Source organism: Monodelphis domestica, chromosome 2, assembly GCF_027887165.1.
Source record: "Monodelphis domestica isolate mMonDom1 chromosome 2, mMonDom1.pri, whole genome shotgun sequence".
Lineage (NCBI taxonomy): Eukaryota > Metazoa > Chordata > Mammalia > Didelphimorphia > Didelphidae > Monodelphis > Monodelphis domestica.
In genome coordinates, this window is record NC_077228.1 from 38,333,569 (window position 1) to 38,352,197 (window position 18,629).

Here is an 18,629-nt window from a genome sequence, read left to right on the forward strand (position 1 = left end):
AATAGTAGCTCTTTTTGTGATGGCAAAGAATTGGAAAATGAAGGGTTTTTCATCAATTGGAGAATGGATGAACAAGTAGTTGGAAGGACAGAGAGAACATAGACCACAGAAACTCAGAAAACTACTAATAAAAAATTGTATCAATATGTTTTTTTTAAATGCCCTTCTCCTCAGAGATGAACACAGAGGGGTATTCTTTATAGGAAGTAGTCCCAGTTAGTGGCCAGACACACCAGGATAATGCCCCTTCTGACAAATTTTAAAAGGGAATCCTGATCGGGCAGCTATGAGATGTTTGGGGGAAAAAATAAAATACATTTCTTCAAAATGCCTGAGCTGAATCACAAGGACCCTAGGGCTAGAAGCTGCCTGCAATACCCCAGCCAGTTAGTTCCCCAAGAACAACTCAGGAGAAGGCATTCTGGCAAGGAAGATCCGCATGATGAGAGAACAATCACATCAGAAAGTGGATTTAGTTCAGGGTCTTACACCAGATATCACAACAAGTTCTCATCAGATATGAATGAATGAACCAGCTTTCATTAAGGGCTTACCATGTGCCATACACTGTGCCAAGTGATGAGAGTACAACTAGGAAAACAAGCCAGTCACAGCTTTCAAAGACTTAGTACTGTAATTTAGGGGAAACAACATAATCAAGAGTTCAGATAAATGACCTAACTAGAAGAGATTGGACAGATAGACATAAGAATAAAGGAAGGGTGAGAGAGAGAATAAAAGGAGAAATCTTTCATAACTATGCCTGAGGGGGAAAAAAAACTAGATGGAGACAGAAAAGAAAAAAATAGGCAATCTTGATTATATAAAATATTAAAAAGCTTTTGCTAATAAAAAAAATCAACGCAGCTAAGATTATAAGGGAAACTGGAGGGTGGGGTGGATTTTTGTTAACTATATCCACTGAAAGTTTGATGTAACCAAGTAATGATGATGATGTTTAGTCATTTCAGAATCTCTGTGATCCCATGTGGGTTTTCTTGGCAAAGATACTGGAGTGATTTGCCATTTCCTTCTGACAGATGGGGAAACTGAGGCAAACAGTGTGAAGTGACTTGCCCAGGGTCACACAGGTAGTGAATATCTGAGACATATTTGAAGTCAGATCTTCCTGACTCTAGACCCTCCACTCTCTCCATTGCTCTACCTAAGTGCCCCAGTAAAGGATACAATTTTCCTTCTTTTTGTACTGTGTATTGGTTCTAAGGCAGAAGAACAATAAGGGTTAGGCAAGGGGGTTAAGTGATTTGTCCAAGGTCACACAACTAGACATGTCTGAAGCCAGATTTGAACCTACGACCTCCCATCTCTAGGTCTAGCTCTCGATCCACTAAACCACCTAGCTGCTCCCAAGGATACAATTTTCAAAAGAATCTCAAACTCTTAATCACATGAAAGAAAGCTCTAATTACAAAAAAGAATATGCAAATCAAAGCAACTCTGAGGTTTCACCTCCCATCCTTTAAACTAGCAAAGATGATAAAAGACAGACAAAACTGTGAACTTCCATAGCCATTATGGAAAACAGTTTGGAATTATGTCAGAAAAGTCACTAAACCATTTGTCCCATCCCATTACTAGGCATATTTTCCCAAGTCAGAAAGATCTTATATAAGAAAATATACAAAATCGTATTTTTTTTTTGTATAGTAGGAAAAAAAAACTAGGAAAAAAGAGGGTGTCCCTCTATTGGAGAATGGCTAAACTCAAACTGTGGTATGTACGTGAAATGGAATAGTATTGTGTTATGACCAACATTACAGAAACAGAAACATAAAAAGATCTGAAATGGCATGAAGTAATAAGCAGGGCCAGGAAAACATCATACCCATCCACCATGGTGCAAATGAAACTGATCAAGGGGTGATGACAATGGCCAACCTTGGACCTGGAAAACAAGTGATGGAACACAGTGCTCTCCTTTTCTTGGAGAATTGGAAGGCTACAGGTATGGCAAAGTGCCCATTTTGGCAGAGGCAGCCTCTGTTAGCAGCTGGCAAGGCAAAGCCCATCAGATGTGCAGAGAATCCAGAAATGCCTCTTTTTCTGTAAAGTTATCAACAAAGCTTTTTTGAAAAGAACCTCTGCACCTGAAACCACTATATTAGTAAATGGAGGCTGATTAGCACAGAGATATAGCAGAAGCTCCAGGTCTGGAGTCAAGAGTGCCTGGATTTACATCTTAACATCTTGGTCTATAAAAGAGCTAGGTCTCTAAGATCTAAGATCTAAGATCTCTAAGGCTTCTTCCAGCCCTTACATTTCCTTCTCTTTCCATGAGATAGCTGGAGTACAAAATGGATAAAAACAAAATATACATACAGATACATAGATTAAAATAAAGATAACAATTTAAAAAAGAAACCTTTTCAATAAGGCCAGAGTTGGAACCACAAAATAATTTGCCATTTATAGATGCATGGTAGATGGAATCTTTAGGGGCAGCTAGGTGGCTCACTGGATAGATTGCAAGACCTAGAGTCAAAAAGACCTGAGTTCAAGTCTATCCTCAGATACTTACTAGCTCTGTGACTCTGGGCAAATCACTCTTAACCGTATTTATCTCAGTTTCCTCATCTATCAAATGAGATGTAGAAGGAAATGGCAAACCACTCCAGTATCTTTGCCAAGAAGAGTCAGACATGACTGAACAACAACAACAGAAAGGATCCTTGTTGAGGGATTGGCTTCATTAGCTGGCCTCTGATCTCTTTCAATTCCATGACTCTTAAGAAAACCAAGATGATGAAATTATCCGGATAAAATATTTTTAAGTCCTACATGCAGGTTAATTTTTTTAAAAGCTTCTGATCAGATTTCAAAATATATAATAATTACCACAATTCTCTCTCACAGAATCATGGACTCTCAGAAGCCAACTAACATCTATCCTTGAACAAGAATCACCTTATCTAAATTTAACACAGCAAATTAGAGGAAAATAGAGCATGGAACAGAACAGGGAATCAAGAAATAAAAGTGTATGAGAAATGAGCTCTTAGCAAACCCAAGTTTACAAAACATTAAAGAAAAGAAAATCAATAAAAACCAGCTGGGAAAATTGGATAGTAGGGCAAAAAGTGGAGTTCAGCTCCACACTTCACATGATACTGCAATGAATTCCAATCCAAACACATCCACACAAATGATTGTAAGAACATCTACCACAAATATAAAGAAAAAGGTTTATCTATTGGGAAACTGGATGAAATTACTGGAGACAAAAATAGGTGAATTTGGTGGCTGAGCGATAATTTGCAGACCAAAAAAAATTTTTTTAATAGATGAGGGGAAAAAATTTCGTGGTAAATGTTGGGCAAAAAAGAGACATCAAAAATCAAAACAAAACTAATATAAAATTCATAAAAACAACACCTCCTAATTAATTCTGACCTTCCTTCCCTTTCCTTCCCCCCTTCCCTGAAAGGTGCTTCATTATAGAAAATTAAAAAGTTTGCCACAGTACCACCTTAGACACCTTGGACAAATATTCTACCCCATCTCTGCCTCCAGGCTTCCTTTATCATTCAACTGAAATCCCTTCCAAAGGTTTTTCTTTCAGGTTCCCCCCACCCCTCCTCTCCCATTATCCCTCCCTCCCCACCCCACCCCCAGCTTTCCCTCCAGGATTAACTTCCATTATTAACACTATCTCTTATCTTGCATGCAGATGCATATTTTTTAAACCCTTACCTTAGGGGTTTCCATCTCAATAATAGATGTACTGGTATCACTTCTATCCTAGAATCAATAATAGATGTACCAGTATTACTAGAAAACTACTAGAATACTGGAATGTGGAACCATCCTCAAAGTTTCATTTTCAAGGCTATAAAGAAAAACAGATGGTGGCTTTTAATTCTGTATTCTTCGTTTACTTTCTGTATATATAGTTTACTAACCTGCTTGGGTGGATCGGCCAAGCTAGAGTTCTTTAATTCAGTTGCATAAATCCTACACTGTTTAAAGCTTAAAGACAATGACAAAGAAGCATTGTTAGGAATTGCTGGACACAGAAGTTTAAACCTTTATTAGCAGCACGTGCATTTTTTTCTTGTAACTCTCCAAGAAGAACGCTTGACATGTAGTACTAAAAGCTATATATACACTAACCTTTTTAATGCCAAATGTTTGCAGTGTGAACACAATTTCCATAATACCTGTTCACAAATGCATTTAGTTGTTTGTCTTAATGAATACTGTAGATAAACTTGCAGTATGAGTACAAAAATATAAGAGGAATTAATGTGTCAAAATAGCACCACAAATTAATATCCACATTCAATGACACATTACAAAGACTTTAATCTTTTTCTTAAATATAATATTTTCTGTTTTTCATTTATTAACATGATTTCTAAATATAATTTCATGTAGGACAGTTTTCCAGCCTAGACGTACAGTGAGCATGTAAAGGTTTTACTTTAGTGGCAACCGATAATCTTTTCTATAAAGTAAGTATCTTGTCTGTTTTCAAAGGGGATATGACAATAAATCTAACAGAGGAAAAATCTTGGGCTTGGGAGGGAGGGAGAGGGAGAGGGAGAGAGAAAAGAAAGAAAGAAAGAAAGAAAGAAAGAAAGAGAGAAAGAAAGAGAGAAAGAAAGAGAGAAAGAAAGAGAGAAAGAAAGAGAGAAAGAAAGAGAGAAAGAAAGAGAGAAAGAAAGAGAGAAAGAAAGAGAGAAAGAAAGAGAGAAAGAAAGAGAGAAAGAAAGAGAGAAAGAAAGAGAGAAAGAAAGAGAGAAAGAAAGAGAGAAAGAAAGAAGAGAAAGAAAGAAAGAGAGAAAGAAAGAGAGAGAAGAGAGAAGAGAGAGAGAGAGAGAGAGAGAGAAGAGAGAAAGAGAGAAAGAAAGAAAGAAAGAAAGAAAGAAAGAAAGAGAGAAAGAAAGAAAGAGAAGAAAGAAAGAAAGAAAGAAAGAAAGAAAGAAAGAAAGAAAGAAAGAAAGAAAGAAAGAAAGAAAGAAAGAAAGAAAGAAAGAAAGAAAGAAAGAAAGAAAGAAAGAAAGAAAGAAAGAAAGAAAGAAAAAGATTTCAAGCAAGAGGAGTGGTAAAAGCTAGGCAACTGAGGTTAAGTGATTTGCCTATGGTCATACATAGGGGGAACTGGGAAGTGTCTACATTCATATTTGAACCCAGGACCTCCCATCTCTAGGCCTGCTTCTCTATCCACTGAGTCATCTTACTGCCCCTGAGGATGCATAATTTTTTGCAAGTTGTCATCTTCATTACAATGTGAGCTCCTAGAGGACAGGAACTACAAATATGACTTTCTTAGTGACCCCAGAATTTAGTACAGCCCCTGATAGATACCAAGCTCGATAAATACCAACTGAATGGCTCAGTACCTTAGGTTATAATTGTACCAATTGTTATAATTGCCAAACAGTTACCAATTTGAACCAGTGAGGGAGTTTTCTAACTGGGAGCCCCCCATCCTCCCCCCAAAATTCCGTTACCCAATTGAGTAATGACAAAAGGATATGAACCAATAATGATAAAAATGAAACCCAAATGACTAACCATCAGTTGAGCATTTGTTCATATATTAAATTAGAGAAATTAGAAAAAATTAGTTTCCCCTTTATACCCATCCAAGTGGCACAAACTATAAACTTCAAAGCAGTGAGAATCATGGGGGAAAAGATATAAATTATACCACTTTGGGAACTATAAACTGGTCCAATCTGATCCTTTAGAAAAAACATCTGGATATACAAAACAAATCCTATTTGGCCTATTTGTCCCACCACCACCACCACCACCACCACCTTTCCAAGTCTACACCACATAGAGTGCCTCCATATACTCTGTAATCCAATGACACTTGCCTCCTAGCTGTTCCTAATATAAAACAATCTAACCTCCCAATTCAGGACATTTTCTCTGATCCTCCCACCTAAAATGCTCTCCCTCTGCATCTCAAGTCTCCCAACTTTGTTCAACTCCCAGTTAAAACATCTGTCTAAAGAAAGCCTTTCCCATCCACCCCCTTAATTCTAGTGCCTTCCTTCTATTGATAATCTCCAATTTATCCTGGATACAGCTTCTTTGGACATAGTTGTTTGCATGAGGTCTCCTTCATTAAACTGTGAGCTCCTTCAGAACAGGGGCTGTCTTTTGCCTTTCTGCATATCCCTAATGCCTCGTACATAGTAGGTACTCAATAAATATTTTTTGCCTGATTGACAAAAACAATCATACTTCTTGATTCACCGGTTACACCACTGAGATTATATCTTAAGGATATTATTAGAAAAAAAAATCCCTCTTTCTACAAAATACTCACAGCTTCTTTATTTATAATAGCCTAAATATTGGAAATAACTCGAATGTTCAAAAATAGGGCTGTAGACAAATAAGTTGTGCTATACCGATTACCCGACTACAAAAAAAAAGACCATCATTCCAAGTCATGCGGCAGGACTTATATGAAGCTGCCAAGTGAAAAAAGCCAACTGGGAAGAACATATGCGATGACGATGGTTAAATTCTCAAAATCCAGCATCAAATCTAATTTTGTGAACAAAATGTAAACAAGGAAGGGATACAAAGCAAATTGTTGTTAACATTTTGTTAACATTTTGATTTTGCTCTTAAAAAAAAAAGTCACAGAAGGACAAAACTGAAGAGCTTGGGAGCCGTTTTTGAAAAGCTGCTCTGGTTGACTGCAGGCATCAGACGAGCCAACAGAGTACTGCAGCTGCTGGAAGAGCTAAGTCAGGCTGGGGCTGCACTGGCCTAGCACAGTCATCTTGATCACAGGAAGCAGCAGTCCCACTGTGCTATGGTGTGGTCAGAACAGACCAAGAGGAAGTAGCCTGTTCCATCTTGGTCACCAAATGTTAAGGAAGAAACTGACAAACGATCAGGGTCAGAAGAGTAGGGAGACTAGGGTGGTCACATGAAGAATTTAGGTGAAGGGAATAAGGCAATTTATTTAGCACGACAAACATCTTCCAGGATCTTAAGAACAATCAGACAGAAGGCGGCAAAAAGATGGCACTTTTCTTAGTCTAAATATGATAATAAATCATTAAATAGCTTAAATATAAAATAGGGTATGGAATAGTGGACTTGGTAGTCAGGAAGACCTTGGACTCAAATCCCATTTGATACGATTCATATTACACCTCAGTTATCCTAAATGTAAAATGGGCTAATAACATTACTTAGAGTGCTTACTTGGCACAATTCTGGATGAGATTCAAATCAGATTTTTATAAATATAGAGAAAGAGACAGAGACAGACAAAGAGAGAGAGAGAGAGAAAAAACTAGCTCTGTATCTTTAAAATATATACATAATATATTTATTAAAGTATATACAAAAATATCAGTTATTACTATTATTTTCTGATCCTCTTTGATACACTTGCCATATACACTTTTCTATAATTATTATTTTTATATACATATCATATTAACCCCTGTGCAGGCAAGAACTGTTTTATCTAAATGGCTTATTTCCCTGATCCTCTAGCAAAGTGTTCTACACACAGTAGGCATTTGATACATTTTTTTTTAAACAATCATTCCGTGTTGCAGCAGAGGAAAGAACTAGTATCCATGGAAAAAAGTTACAAGGAGGCAGCTTTGGGCTCAAACTAAGAATAACTGTTCCAAAGTGAAATGTGCCACCACCTGAAGGAGCAAGTTCCTTGTCCCCGGAGCTTGTGTCTAGAGTTCAAAGGGACCTCAAAAGTCAGTTAACCCAAACCTCTCATTCCATAGATGAGGAAACTGAGGTCTTCCAATAACAGCCTCCTTACTTAGCTCTGGCTTCTTGATTCTCAGCAATCTAGAATCACTCAAATTCAATCCTTCACTGGCCTGCATCATTACCGCTTTGAAGCTCTTAATGTCATTTTTCCCATGCAGACATCTACAATGACTTTCAACTGCCTAGGATAAAATTATTATTATAAATTATATGTCTCAAGAATTGGAAATTAAGGAGATGCTCATCAATTGGGGAATGGCAGAACAAGTTGTGGTATATGATTGTGACAGAATAAATACTATGCTAAAAGAAATGAGTAGGATGGTTTCAGAAAAACCCAGGAAGTCTTCTATGAACTGAATGCAGATGAAGTGAGCAGAACCAAGAGAACATTGTACACAGTAACGGCAATGCTGCAACAATGATAAACTCTGAAAGACTTGGTTACTCTGATCAAGACAATGATCCAAGCCAATTCCAAAGGACCCAGGATGAAAAATGTGGCTCACCTCCAGAGAATCAATGAACTAAGGGCAAAATGAAGCATACTTTTCTTTCTTTCTGTGTCTGTGTGCTTTTTTCTCTTTCAACATGACTAATATGGAAAATCTTTTTTAAAACTAAAAAGATTTACTCAAAGACATTCCAGGGGAGGCTTGAAACACAGCAACGATAAGAGAAGATACGATCATTTTAAATGATTTGTTTCACTCAAAACTAACAGCTCATAACTTGGAATGCAGACATTAAGTTCAGAGGTTTCTGCTCCAGAAATATCCATCCTCCCATCATTGCTGTTTTAGCAGGTCAGAGCACATTCTTGGGGTCTTTCCATTTCATCTCAAAAGGGATAAAATGCCACTGTTTTACTTCCTATATTTATCCTATTGGTCAGCTAGGATTTTGGCTGAAGACTTTGCATGTAGAATCAATATAAATTACTTGTCTTCTCAAGGGGTAGAGGAGGGCAGAAAGACGGAAGAAAATCTGGATCTAAGACTTTTTAAAATATTTTTAAAATTTAAGGGAATTGGAAAATAGTTAACAAAATCAATAAAAACACATTAAAATAAACTAAAAAAATAAAATTTTAAAAATTAAAAAAAAATAAACTGCATGCCTTATAGTGTGGTAGGCAGAGTTAGTTAACAGTTACATAAAGCTTTGCTCAGTGATTTACAAGTATCATCTCACTACAACCTTGGGAGGTAGATGCTATTATCATTTCCATTTCATAGAGAGAGAAACTAAGGCAGGCAGAGGTTAAAGGGCTTGCCCAGCAAGTGTGTTTGGAACTCAAGTTCCTAACTCCGGGTTCAACATTCTATCCATTGGGCACTGGGCCATCCATCTTGCTAGCTATGTGACCTCAAGAAATCCCATCCACTCTGAATATCTATTATAGGGATGGGCTGTTCTCTGCATTTGGGGAAGGAGTTCTCCATATCCAATGAACCCTATAACCTACATCTTTCCTGATCTGTATATATCAAACAAATCTACTTATTGTTTCCTGAGCCAGCCTAGTAGAACAGGAAATGCTTGGAACCTCAGTTTCTCTATGAGTAAAATGGGGGGGGGGATGTAACCTGCCCAGCCTTCTTCACAAGGGTGTTTGTAAGGATCATGTGTCAAAATAAGGTGCTTTGTAACCTTAAGAGTGTTATATAAATTTAGGCTCTTATTACTATTGCTTACACATGGCTCACTTCTGACTGGTAGCACAGTCCATCCCCTCTGTGTGGGATGCCTTTCCTTTCAGATTCACCTAACTTTTCCCATTTTAAAAGGTAAAACTTCACCGCTTAATGGTCCCTGGTCTCTAGCTTGGCCCCAAGCCCTCTGGCCACTCCAACAGTCCCTGAACAATCTCCCCTGACCCTGCCTGTCCGGGCTATGAGTGTGCTCATATACTTTTTCACTAGTATACCTTCCTTGAGAATCTAGCTGCTTCTTTTTAAACTTCTCACAGGTGGCCACGGTAGTCCAGCATCCCCCACTCTGCTGACAACTGAAAAAATGTTGACTGGCTGCTTTGAAAATGTTGCATAATCATAACTACCAGAAATCCCCAACTGCCATACTTCTCCTATCAACTGGTCTTTTTGCATTTTTTTAAGTAAAATTTTGAATTTTTTAAAAAAACTATTTGTCCATGGTCAGTATCAATGGACTAAAATTGTTCTCTACAACCGTTGAACCTCCAACACACACTCCACCTTTTCCTGAAGTGCTTTCTGAACCTCAAGACAGAAAAAGCAAAAATTTTCTCAAATCAACTTTAAGAAAAATTCTGTAAGTAATATAATATAGCCCGAAGGGAGGGAAGTGCTCCCAGGTTTTATTTAAGTTGAAAAGATGTTAGGAAATATCATAGGATTTTTTCCCCCTAGTGATTGATTTAGCTATAGTACTGCCAGGGGACACACTGCTCAGCTTCTCAGAAGAGTCCAAGGGCAGCAGCTCACCTAGGGCCAGCGTAATCAGCAGCCTCTACTAGCTTGCTGTCAACAAGATAGAGGCACCACCTAGGTAAACATTGGAACACTTAAGGTTAAGTGGGGTGAGAAGATAGGAAGTCACCACACTACTACAGACTTCAACAATGACAAAATTATGATGATTCCGGCAGACTAGAGAGCATTCCTGAACAGCTGGGCAAAGAATGTAAGTAGGCACAAGGCTAGGATTCACCTTCTGGCCTTGGCCATCATTGGTCAGGGTAGGAAGCAGTAAGAACCAGAGGGCTCCTTGTCCACTCTGGGCAGGGAAGCTCTGAATCACTATTATTCTTGGCATCTGAAAGAGCGCTTGGGTGTTTAAGGGGGAAATCGAATTCAGCTTTGGCCAGAGCTGCTGGGAAGGAGTTACCTAAGGCTGAGTACACCCCAGCTCCTTGGCGAATGTCATTGCATGTTACCTTAAATGCAGCTACCAATAGCACCTCAACACATGTCTCTCCAGGCCAGATCCCAATAGAATCTCGATCACCAACTAGGTTCTACCCACTAGAGCCCAAACCGCAATTCTAAAATGACGCGGGGGGAGGGCGCTGGGTCTGAAATGGACCTTTGCCGGGAACAGTTGTCAAAAATCACACCAATCCCAGCACACTCCAAGTTGGTGCCAATTTATGGTTAGGTTTGGGTTATGCCCACACCTCATCCCATCCATCGCCTTTTCCAGTCACTGCCAGCTTTCTCTCTCCACCCCACTTTTCACTTTATCATCATTCCCTCGCTGCTCCTTGGCATACAATGGTCCCCAGCAGCTGGCCCCACCACCCCTTCTTTCTCCCTCCAAGCGGAACCTACCTCTCCTCCCCAGGACCTGCCGCAGCTCCTCTCCACCAGAGGTGGCCCTTAGGGGAGAAACCAAACAACTCCTTTCTCTAGAGCAGTGGGGACCCTAAACAGGGGCGGCAGCGAGCAAAGCGTCCCCTATTAACCTCTGAATACTTGGTTGGGATATGCGAGTCCTTTGGCAGCTACCAGAACGGTCTTCCTTTCAGATCCCCCCATGCAGGATTCAAGCCGAAGTCACGATCCCAAATGCCCACGCCTCGAGGCAAGCTAGAAGCGGATTATACCGGTGCCCAACCGGAGGTGGCCCCGCACCTGCTACCCCCCCCCTCCCCTGGCGCTGGAGGCGGAGCGCTGGCTCTCACCTCCCTGGAGTCCGGCCAAGCGGACTCCCAGCCCCGCCCGCCCACTCGCTCCCCCGGTGAGGGTTGGCGGGCGGGGGCTGCCTGGCACTGTGGAATAAGCCTGGGCACTGGGGCGGGTCTGGAGAAACGAAGCGCGTTCCCAACGCGGAGTAGGAGCAGAGAGCGAGCTCCACGCAGCCCGCCCAGCACCGTCCGGTGCCGTGACCCGGGTTCCCAGTCCTGTGACCGAGGAGAGGGAGGGGAAAGGGGCGGGAGTGGAGGAAGGGAGGGAGGAAGGAAGGAAGGAAAGAAAGAAAGGAGGGAGGAAAGAGGAAGAGCTGGGCCGTCTAGTCCGCAATCTCCTTGCAGCCCGCAGCCGCAGCGCCCCGCACAGCTCCCAGGCGCGGGGTCCCACCCCCACCCCGGGCCCGGCACGAGAGGTGCAACCAGCACTCAGGCCGCAGCTCGGCGCGCGCTGGGAGAAAGCGGAGGGCAACGGCGAGCTGGGCCCGCTGCCAGCGCTCTCCCCGACCCCCCGCTCCCTGGGTCGGGAGGCGGCGGGACCCACCTGGCGGAGCGGCGGCGGCATCACCTGCGGGGCGCGGCGGCGCGGCTGGCCCGGGGCGCGCGGGGCTGGCGGGGGCGCGGCGCGGCGCCCTGGACCCTGCTCCCGCGGCCCCTCCCGCGGCTGCCAGCCGGACGCGCGGCGGAGGAGCCGGGGCACCGGCGGGGGCGACGGCGGCAGCGGCGGCGGGAGCAGCAGCACATGACTCTGTAACGAGGGGAATTAGACAAAGCGTAACATGGACTCCGGGGCCGGTGCTGGCGCTGCAGCCTCGGGACCAACCGCAGCCGGCGAGCGCCGCGACTGGCCCGGCCGCAACCAATGGAGCTGCCTGCGGCCCCCATGTGATTGCGAGCGAGCTCTGCCCGGCCGGCCCCTCCCCACTCTCCGGGGCCCTCCGCCGGGGCCGCGGTGCTCCGGGCCCCGCTCGCGCCGCCACGCAGGACGCACACGCCCCGGGGGCGCGCGGGGAGAGCGGCGGTTGCGAGCTGTCCTTGCTTGGCAGCAGGTGCAGCCAGGCCTGGAGCCCGGGCTCCGTGCGTCCTCCTTATGTGCCTACCTGGGCCGGGGCCTTACAATGAACCGGCCCCGACCCAAGGCAGAGGCGCCGGGGGGCTCTGGGGTTAGGGGCACCCCCAGATGTAACCAATAAACTGCTGTACGTGCAGGGCAGGGGTAGGACAGACGGGCAGGGAGGACAGTTACGCAAGTCCCATCCCCCCAGCGGAGAATGCCCATCTGCTTAGTCTGGGCGCAGCATTAATCTGACCGTCCGCATTGTCCTTACCTCTTTTGTTTGGTTCGTCTTCTAGGGTTCGGGGCGGTAGGTCTGTCCTTCTGACCTAGGGCTAGTCTGTTTCTCCCTCCCATTTTCTCCTGGGAAGTCTTGCGTTTCTGGCAGACGGGGTTGAACTGCCCAACTAACCCAGATTACTTTAGACTGATGCTGCCTAACGAGGCTGTCTTCCCGTGCAGATCTTTAGTGGCCACTTTGCCTCCCTATGCCTCAGTTTTCTCTTGTGTAAAATGAACGGGGGGGGGGGGGGGGGGGATGGAGACTAGATGTTTCCCTCTTCTAGATTTAGATCCACAACCCTATGATTCTTGGGACTGCTTTTCTATAAAGATGCCCTCCATAGCAAATGATTCATCTTGGGTTTTTTGTTTGTTTGTTTGTTTTTTTAATGATTGAAGCTTCTCTGGAATGTCTCCCTTTCCCCTTTTTTGTGGTGGAGAAGTGAAAAGGAGAGAGGGGTAAGAAATATTTCCATCCTTTTTTTCTTATTTTTCTGCAGAAAAATTAACAGTAATTTTCAGTGGCTCCTTTTATCTGACAGGCTCACAGAAGTCTCCAAAAGTGAGCCCCAGTTAGACCCATAACTAGTTTGGGGTTCGTGGCATCCCCAAATGTAACCAGTAAACAGCGGTACATTTATGGCAGGGGTAGGCCTGACATCTGGCTTTGAATGAATGGGAGTCTTGTAACCCCCAGGGCACCCGGAGACTTAAGACCAGGAAATCTTTGGTGTAGAGCTAAAAGGGTCCACTGAAGTCATTAAGATGAATCCCAAATTTTAGAGAGGAGAAAATTGAAGCAGTGTTTAAGTGATTTGCTCTACGTGGACCCCTCTTTAGGGTGTGGTATCTGATAACACTCAAAAGTTGCTAATAGCTTAGAATGATTAGAATAATCCTTTTATGAGAATGTTTTTAATATTTTTAGGGCCTGAATTTTGAGCTAGGTCAGAGAACCTTGAGTGTTATAATGGATTTCCTCAGAATTCTATGGATTCTATTTTATATATTTAAAAACATTCCCCCAAAAGGTCCCAAGCTACCAGAGATCCACCTTACTTACTTAGAACTACTTATTAAAAGGAGGAGGGCTGTGACCCAGGTTTGTAAGAAAAGTCCCTTTTCCTTTTCTTGAGAGTGGAGGGGAATTGACTTTTGTTACTGCCTCCATAGGGATTTGTTGCAAGCTTGCCTAAGAAGTCAGCAGGAGGAGCAAAGAAAACTAGCACCCATAAAGGAAAGTCCAAAGCCCTGTTGGATATCCTTGAAGTTGTGACTTTGGGAGAACTGGATTGTCTGCCAGTCTGGGGAAACCCTGAAGGCCTTCTCCTCAGTTGTGGCAAATGTGGTTCAGAGCTGCCTTTCTCAAGGCTTTGAACTTGCCTGACCAAAAATGCCAAGAGACAACTGCTCCTGGGTCTGAGAGTTGGAATAAAGCAATGCCTGAGGACACTTGCTGGGGGCAGCCAGGAACTGCAAGAGAAAGCATGTCTGGCAGCACCCTTCCCACCCCCACCACCACTAAGAAAGGGATCATCTTTATATTAGGGACTGGAATAGATTGGTAGCTTATGGGCATCTGTGGGAGGAATGAACTTGTATGGGTGTTAAATTCTTAATTGTAAATAACACACTAGTTTGAGAATCCTGCCAGCCTGAGTTGATTGAAAGTTTTTCATTGTGGTCAAGCAATCCCAGCTATTACTTTGTCCATCCTAATTTAAGCCTTAAGATGTATGGAGAGCACATCTTTGAAAATAAAGCTTTTTGGATTTGGGTTTTTTAAATCAGTAAAAATAAAGTTTGCAAATTGACAGCTACAAGCTCCAAAGCCTTAAGTTGTGTATATCAAAAGCAAATAAACCCTGGGGAGCATTCAATAACTAACAGATACAAATGGATGCTAACCAATTTACAAAGAATTCTAAACATTTTGCACACTTGTCAATGCATTCTCTTAGGCCATGTGCATTTCTGATCATGAATAAATTTGTTTAAGACCACATTTACTGGTTTTTTACATTAAAATTAAAATTCCTTGACTTGCAGAGGATCCAGTTCTGCCTAAGTCACAACTTCAATGATGTCCTACGGGCCTTGGACTTCCTCTTATAGGTGCTATTTTTCTTTGTTCCATCTTCAGAAAGCTTACAACCAGTGGTGTTCTTTGGGATACTGTGTATACATACATTCCGCTCCTCTATTTCTTGAGCTGTGTGTATGAACCAAGACTGTGAGGAGAATCGTCCCATATGTACGTTAGCCCTTTGTGTCATGAGAGAGTCTCTGGCACTATGACAAACTGAATGTCGGGACTAGGGACAGCCAATTTCCTGGTCACAGAAGCCCATTAGCAGGAGAGCTACAAGATGATGAATTAAAGCCATCTCTAAATCATAAAAAGGCTGTAATCTGTTGGTGTAGCTACTATCCTTGTCCATATAAGTCAAACAAACTAAAGATTCTTTTAAAAAATAAGCCATTCCCTAAGTAGCCCCAGGTTAGGGACTGAAGCAAGTATTTCCTGTGATCTTAACATCTCCATGGGCATTATCTCATTGGAAGAGGTCCTTTAAGACTCTGTATTGATCTGCTGAATCGAATGCCTTATTTTTTGTATGTCCACCTCCAGAGAAAAAATTGATAAAAAGAAGTAAGCAAGACACAATTTTATATATGCTTGTATTTTGTCAAGTGATGCTTTCTCTAATAGAGGAAATGGAGAGGAAGCTATCTGGATATTTCAATGTCACAAACAAATGCAATTTAATTTTCAAAATTCAGATGCTTTTATTTAAAATCAACAAGCCACAGATGCAACAGGATTTTGTATTTTCTGTACTTCTCAGTCAACTAAGGACCCAGGAAGAGGTGTTTTGGCTATAGAGAATCATCTGTCTTCCTCTTTATGTTTTCTTTTTAAAAAGTAGCTAGCATTTATATAATGCTTCAAGATTTGCAAAGCACCTTGCCTATGTTATCTGATCTGCAAACCAATATTATCCCCATTTTATAGATGAGGAAACTGAGCCTGAGAAAGATTAAGTCATCTGCTCAGGGTCACATAGTTATTATATGTTGGAAACGGGATTTGAACTCATTTCTTTCTGACTAAGTCCAGGAATCTGTCCACTTGCCTGCCTCCTCATATTTTCATCAAGGAGAACCTTGATCTGTAGACCATTCCACTAAAGGGCCCATCAAATTGAGAAAATTAGCATATTGGATGATAATTACAGACATCTTTTCAGTTGCCTTTTTGATATATTATCTTTTTGGTACTTTCATTTTATTTGGGAAAATTTTAAGTATCTAAAATCATATTGCTTCTAGTTCAATCTTCTTGGATGCCATTTCCACATTTTCATTTAGTTCATAGAATAGTAAGATTTTAAACAAATATTGTGGTTCTATTGATGATGATGAGAATGGATTGCTATAGAAATGGTAGCAAATTTGTTCCATTTTTTTTCTAGTCACCTTTATAAACCTCAAGGAGGATTTCAGAGTTTTAAATCATGGAGATGGCACAATTATAGATGATGGTGCCAGGAATGATCTGTTTTCATCTATGTAGCCTTATCCTAAGATGGCAAAGGATAATGCTATCAAATTTGGAGGAAGTACTCCTCTTCTAGCAGCCATACTGTTTCTGCTTTGCCTCCTCTTCAGAGCTAATGAAAACTTTCATTGCATTAACAAAAGCAGATTGCTCAGAACCAGTAAGCTAAGTGCTCCTCTATGCTCTGTACTGATTAGGCATTACCTGGAGTCCTGGGACCACATTTCTAGAAAGACCCTAACTAAAAGTAATTGGCCACCAAGATGAAAGGGCTAGAAAATATGTCTCATGAGGGCCCTCACTTGAAGGAAACTCAAAGAGAACATATTTGTCTTCAGATATTTAAAGCATTGTTTGTCCCTGAGCAGGTCCAGAAGTCCAAATGCTAAAGGTGTTGGTAGATTCTGATAAAAGCCTGAAAAGTTTCTGAATGAGTAAAGTAAAGTAAAATAAAGTATCACTCAAAGGTGATAAGCTTTGAGATCTAAAGGAAGCATTCCTTGCCTCCAAATCCTTTTTTCTTCCATGTGGATCAGATCTGACCAGTTCACTTCCCATCTCTTTGTTGGTGGCATTCTCAACCCTGTTGTTTGATCTGAACTTTCCCCTTTGGACTTTACTAATCATTTAACTTATCTGGCTAGGTTTTCTCCTGGAATGCCTTATCCCTACACCAACCCTGATTTAGAATGATTTCCGGGCGGATGTTGACACACTATGCCAGCAGCAATTGGTCTATAACTTCTGTATGGTTCCGGAGGAGATTTGGGAATTAGGGAATCAGATTTCAGCTTTAAAGCATTCTAACAGAACCCTCCTGAAATGGAATGAGTTGCCTAGAGAAGAAGTAAGCCAGCCACATCCCTAAAAGTATTTAAGTAGAGGCTGGGTGGCCACTGCTCAAGGATTTCAGATACTGACCTCAGAGGTCATTTGATCCCACCAATACCTGAAGAGGAATTCCCCCAGAACATTTCTGTCAAATAATCATCCTGTCCAACTTAAAGCCATCTAGTGAAGAGCCAGTTATCTCCAGATGCACTTGTTCCATTGCACTTTGGGACAGGGTCATATAGCTAGGAAGTGTTTGAGACCAAATTTGAATCTATGACCTCCTGTCTTTAGACCTGACTCTCAATCCATTGACCCACCTTCCTGTTCCCATCTCAAAAGCCATTTTTAAAAAAATATTCTTTCCCCAATTTATTTTTTCCTTTTAAGTAGTAAATCCAGCTTTTAATATTGAACACAAGCTCCAGAGGTTCAAAGTAGAAAAAAATAAAAGGAAAATCTGGAGAAGGCCAGGATGAGCTATTCAGAGAAATTTGGAGGTTTATGATCAAAGCATAAAAAAAGGAAAAATTTTCAGGGTTAAAATAGCTTTAATATGTAATATTTGTTGTCATTGTTCAGTTGTTCCAATCACAACCAATCTGAGTCTTCATGACCCCATTTGGGGTTTTCTTGGTGAAGATACTGGAGTAGTTTGCCATTTCCTTTTCTAGTGCATGTGACAGTTGAGAAAATTGGGACAAACAAGGTTAAATGACTTGCCAAGAGTCACACAGCTAGTAACTGTCTAAGACCAGATTTGAACTCAGATGTCTTCCTAACTCCAGAACCAGCACTGTAATTCACTTTTAATAATAATCAATCATTCACAAAGCACTTTCCTTGCAACATCCTTGTCAGGTAGGTAGTACAACAGAGATTCTTCCCTTTTTACAGAAGAGTAAACTGAGGTAGCAGGGGATGGCATCTTATTCTCATTGTCATGTAGCTAGAGAGTAGCAGTAAAGATTTCACTCTTGAGTCCTCCAGCCTGTGTGCAGGGCTTCTTTCTATGTCACCACAATGTCTCTCATTGCTGCCCAAAGAAGGGGCAGTTTAAATACGGGACAAGAATCCAGTCCTAAAAGGCAATATCCTTGTTTCATAATACACCAGAGCCAAAGATGTAGGAAATGAGGGAGATTTTGGCTGCTTTTGGACATGTCAGAATAAAAGGACAGAATAAGGCTTTGTAGAAACATTTCAATCACCTTTTCATACTTTCTTTTTTTAACTCTGACCTTCCATCTTAGAATCAACACTGTGTACTGGCAGTAGAGCAGTAAAGACTAGGCAATAGGGGTTAAGTGACTTACCCAGGGTCACACATCTAGGAAGTATCTGAGTTCACATTTGAACCCAGGACCTCCCATCTCTGGGTTGGCTCTCAGTCCACTGAGCCACCTAGTTGACCCTACCTTCTCATATTTACCCAGTTGGGGATTGGTCACTGGAAGTCATAGAGTCTCCACTCTTTTCCACATGTTATCATT

At 41.8% G+C, this 18,629-nt stretch overlaps 2 protein-coding genes across 6 annotated transcripts in view; one reads left to right on the forward strand and one right to left on the reverse strand.

Moving 5' to 3' along the window:
- The window catches only part of LRRC8D (leucine rich repeat containing 8 VRAC subunit D), a 154,115-nt gene extending 142,037 nt beyond the window's left edge, over window positions 1-12,078 (reverse strand). Inside the window, exon 1 of one of the 5 annotated variants that reach the window (XM_007480356.3) lies at window positions 11,952-12,078. The gene's annotated coding sequence lies outside the window, so the exon portion shown is untranslated. Of the gene's footprint in view, window positions 1-3,711; window positions 4,130-11,051; window positions 11,819-11,951 lie in introns of those variants that run through there. The other 4 variants (XM_007480352.3, XM_056815371.1, XM_056815372.1 and 1 more) reach the window with 4 other exon arrangements.
- Window positions 1,891-14,566, forward strand: LOC130456888 (collagen alpha-1(I) chain-like). The gene is made up of 5 exons (XM_056814603.1): window positions 1,891-1,966; window positions 11,263-11,594; window positions 11,735-12,771; window positions 13,143-13,202; window positions 13,917-14,566. The coding sequence occupies exons 1-3, from the start codon at window positions 1,891-1,893 to the stop codon at window positions 12,527-12,529; spliced, it is 1,203 nt and encodes a 400-aa protein (XP_056670581.1). The 3' UTR covers window positions 12,530-12,771; window positions 13,143-13,202; window positions 13,917-14,566.
- The last annotated feature ends 4,063 nt before the right edge of the window (window positions 14,567-18,629 follow it).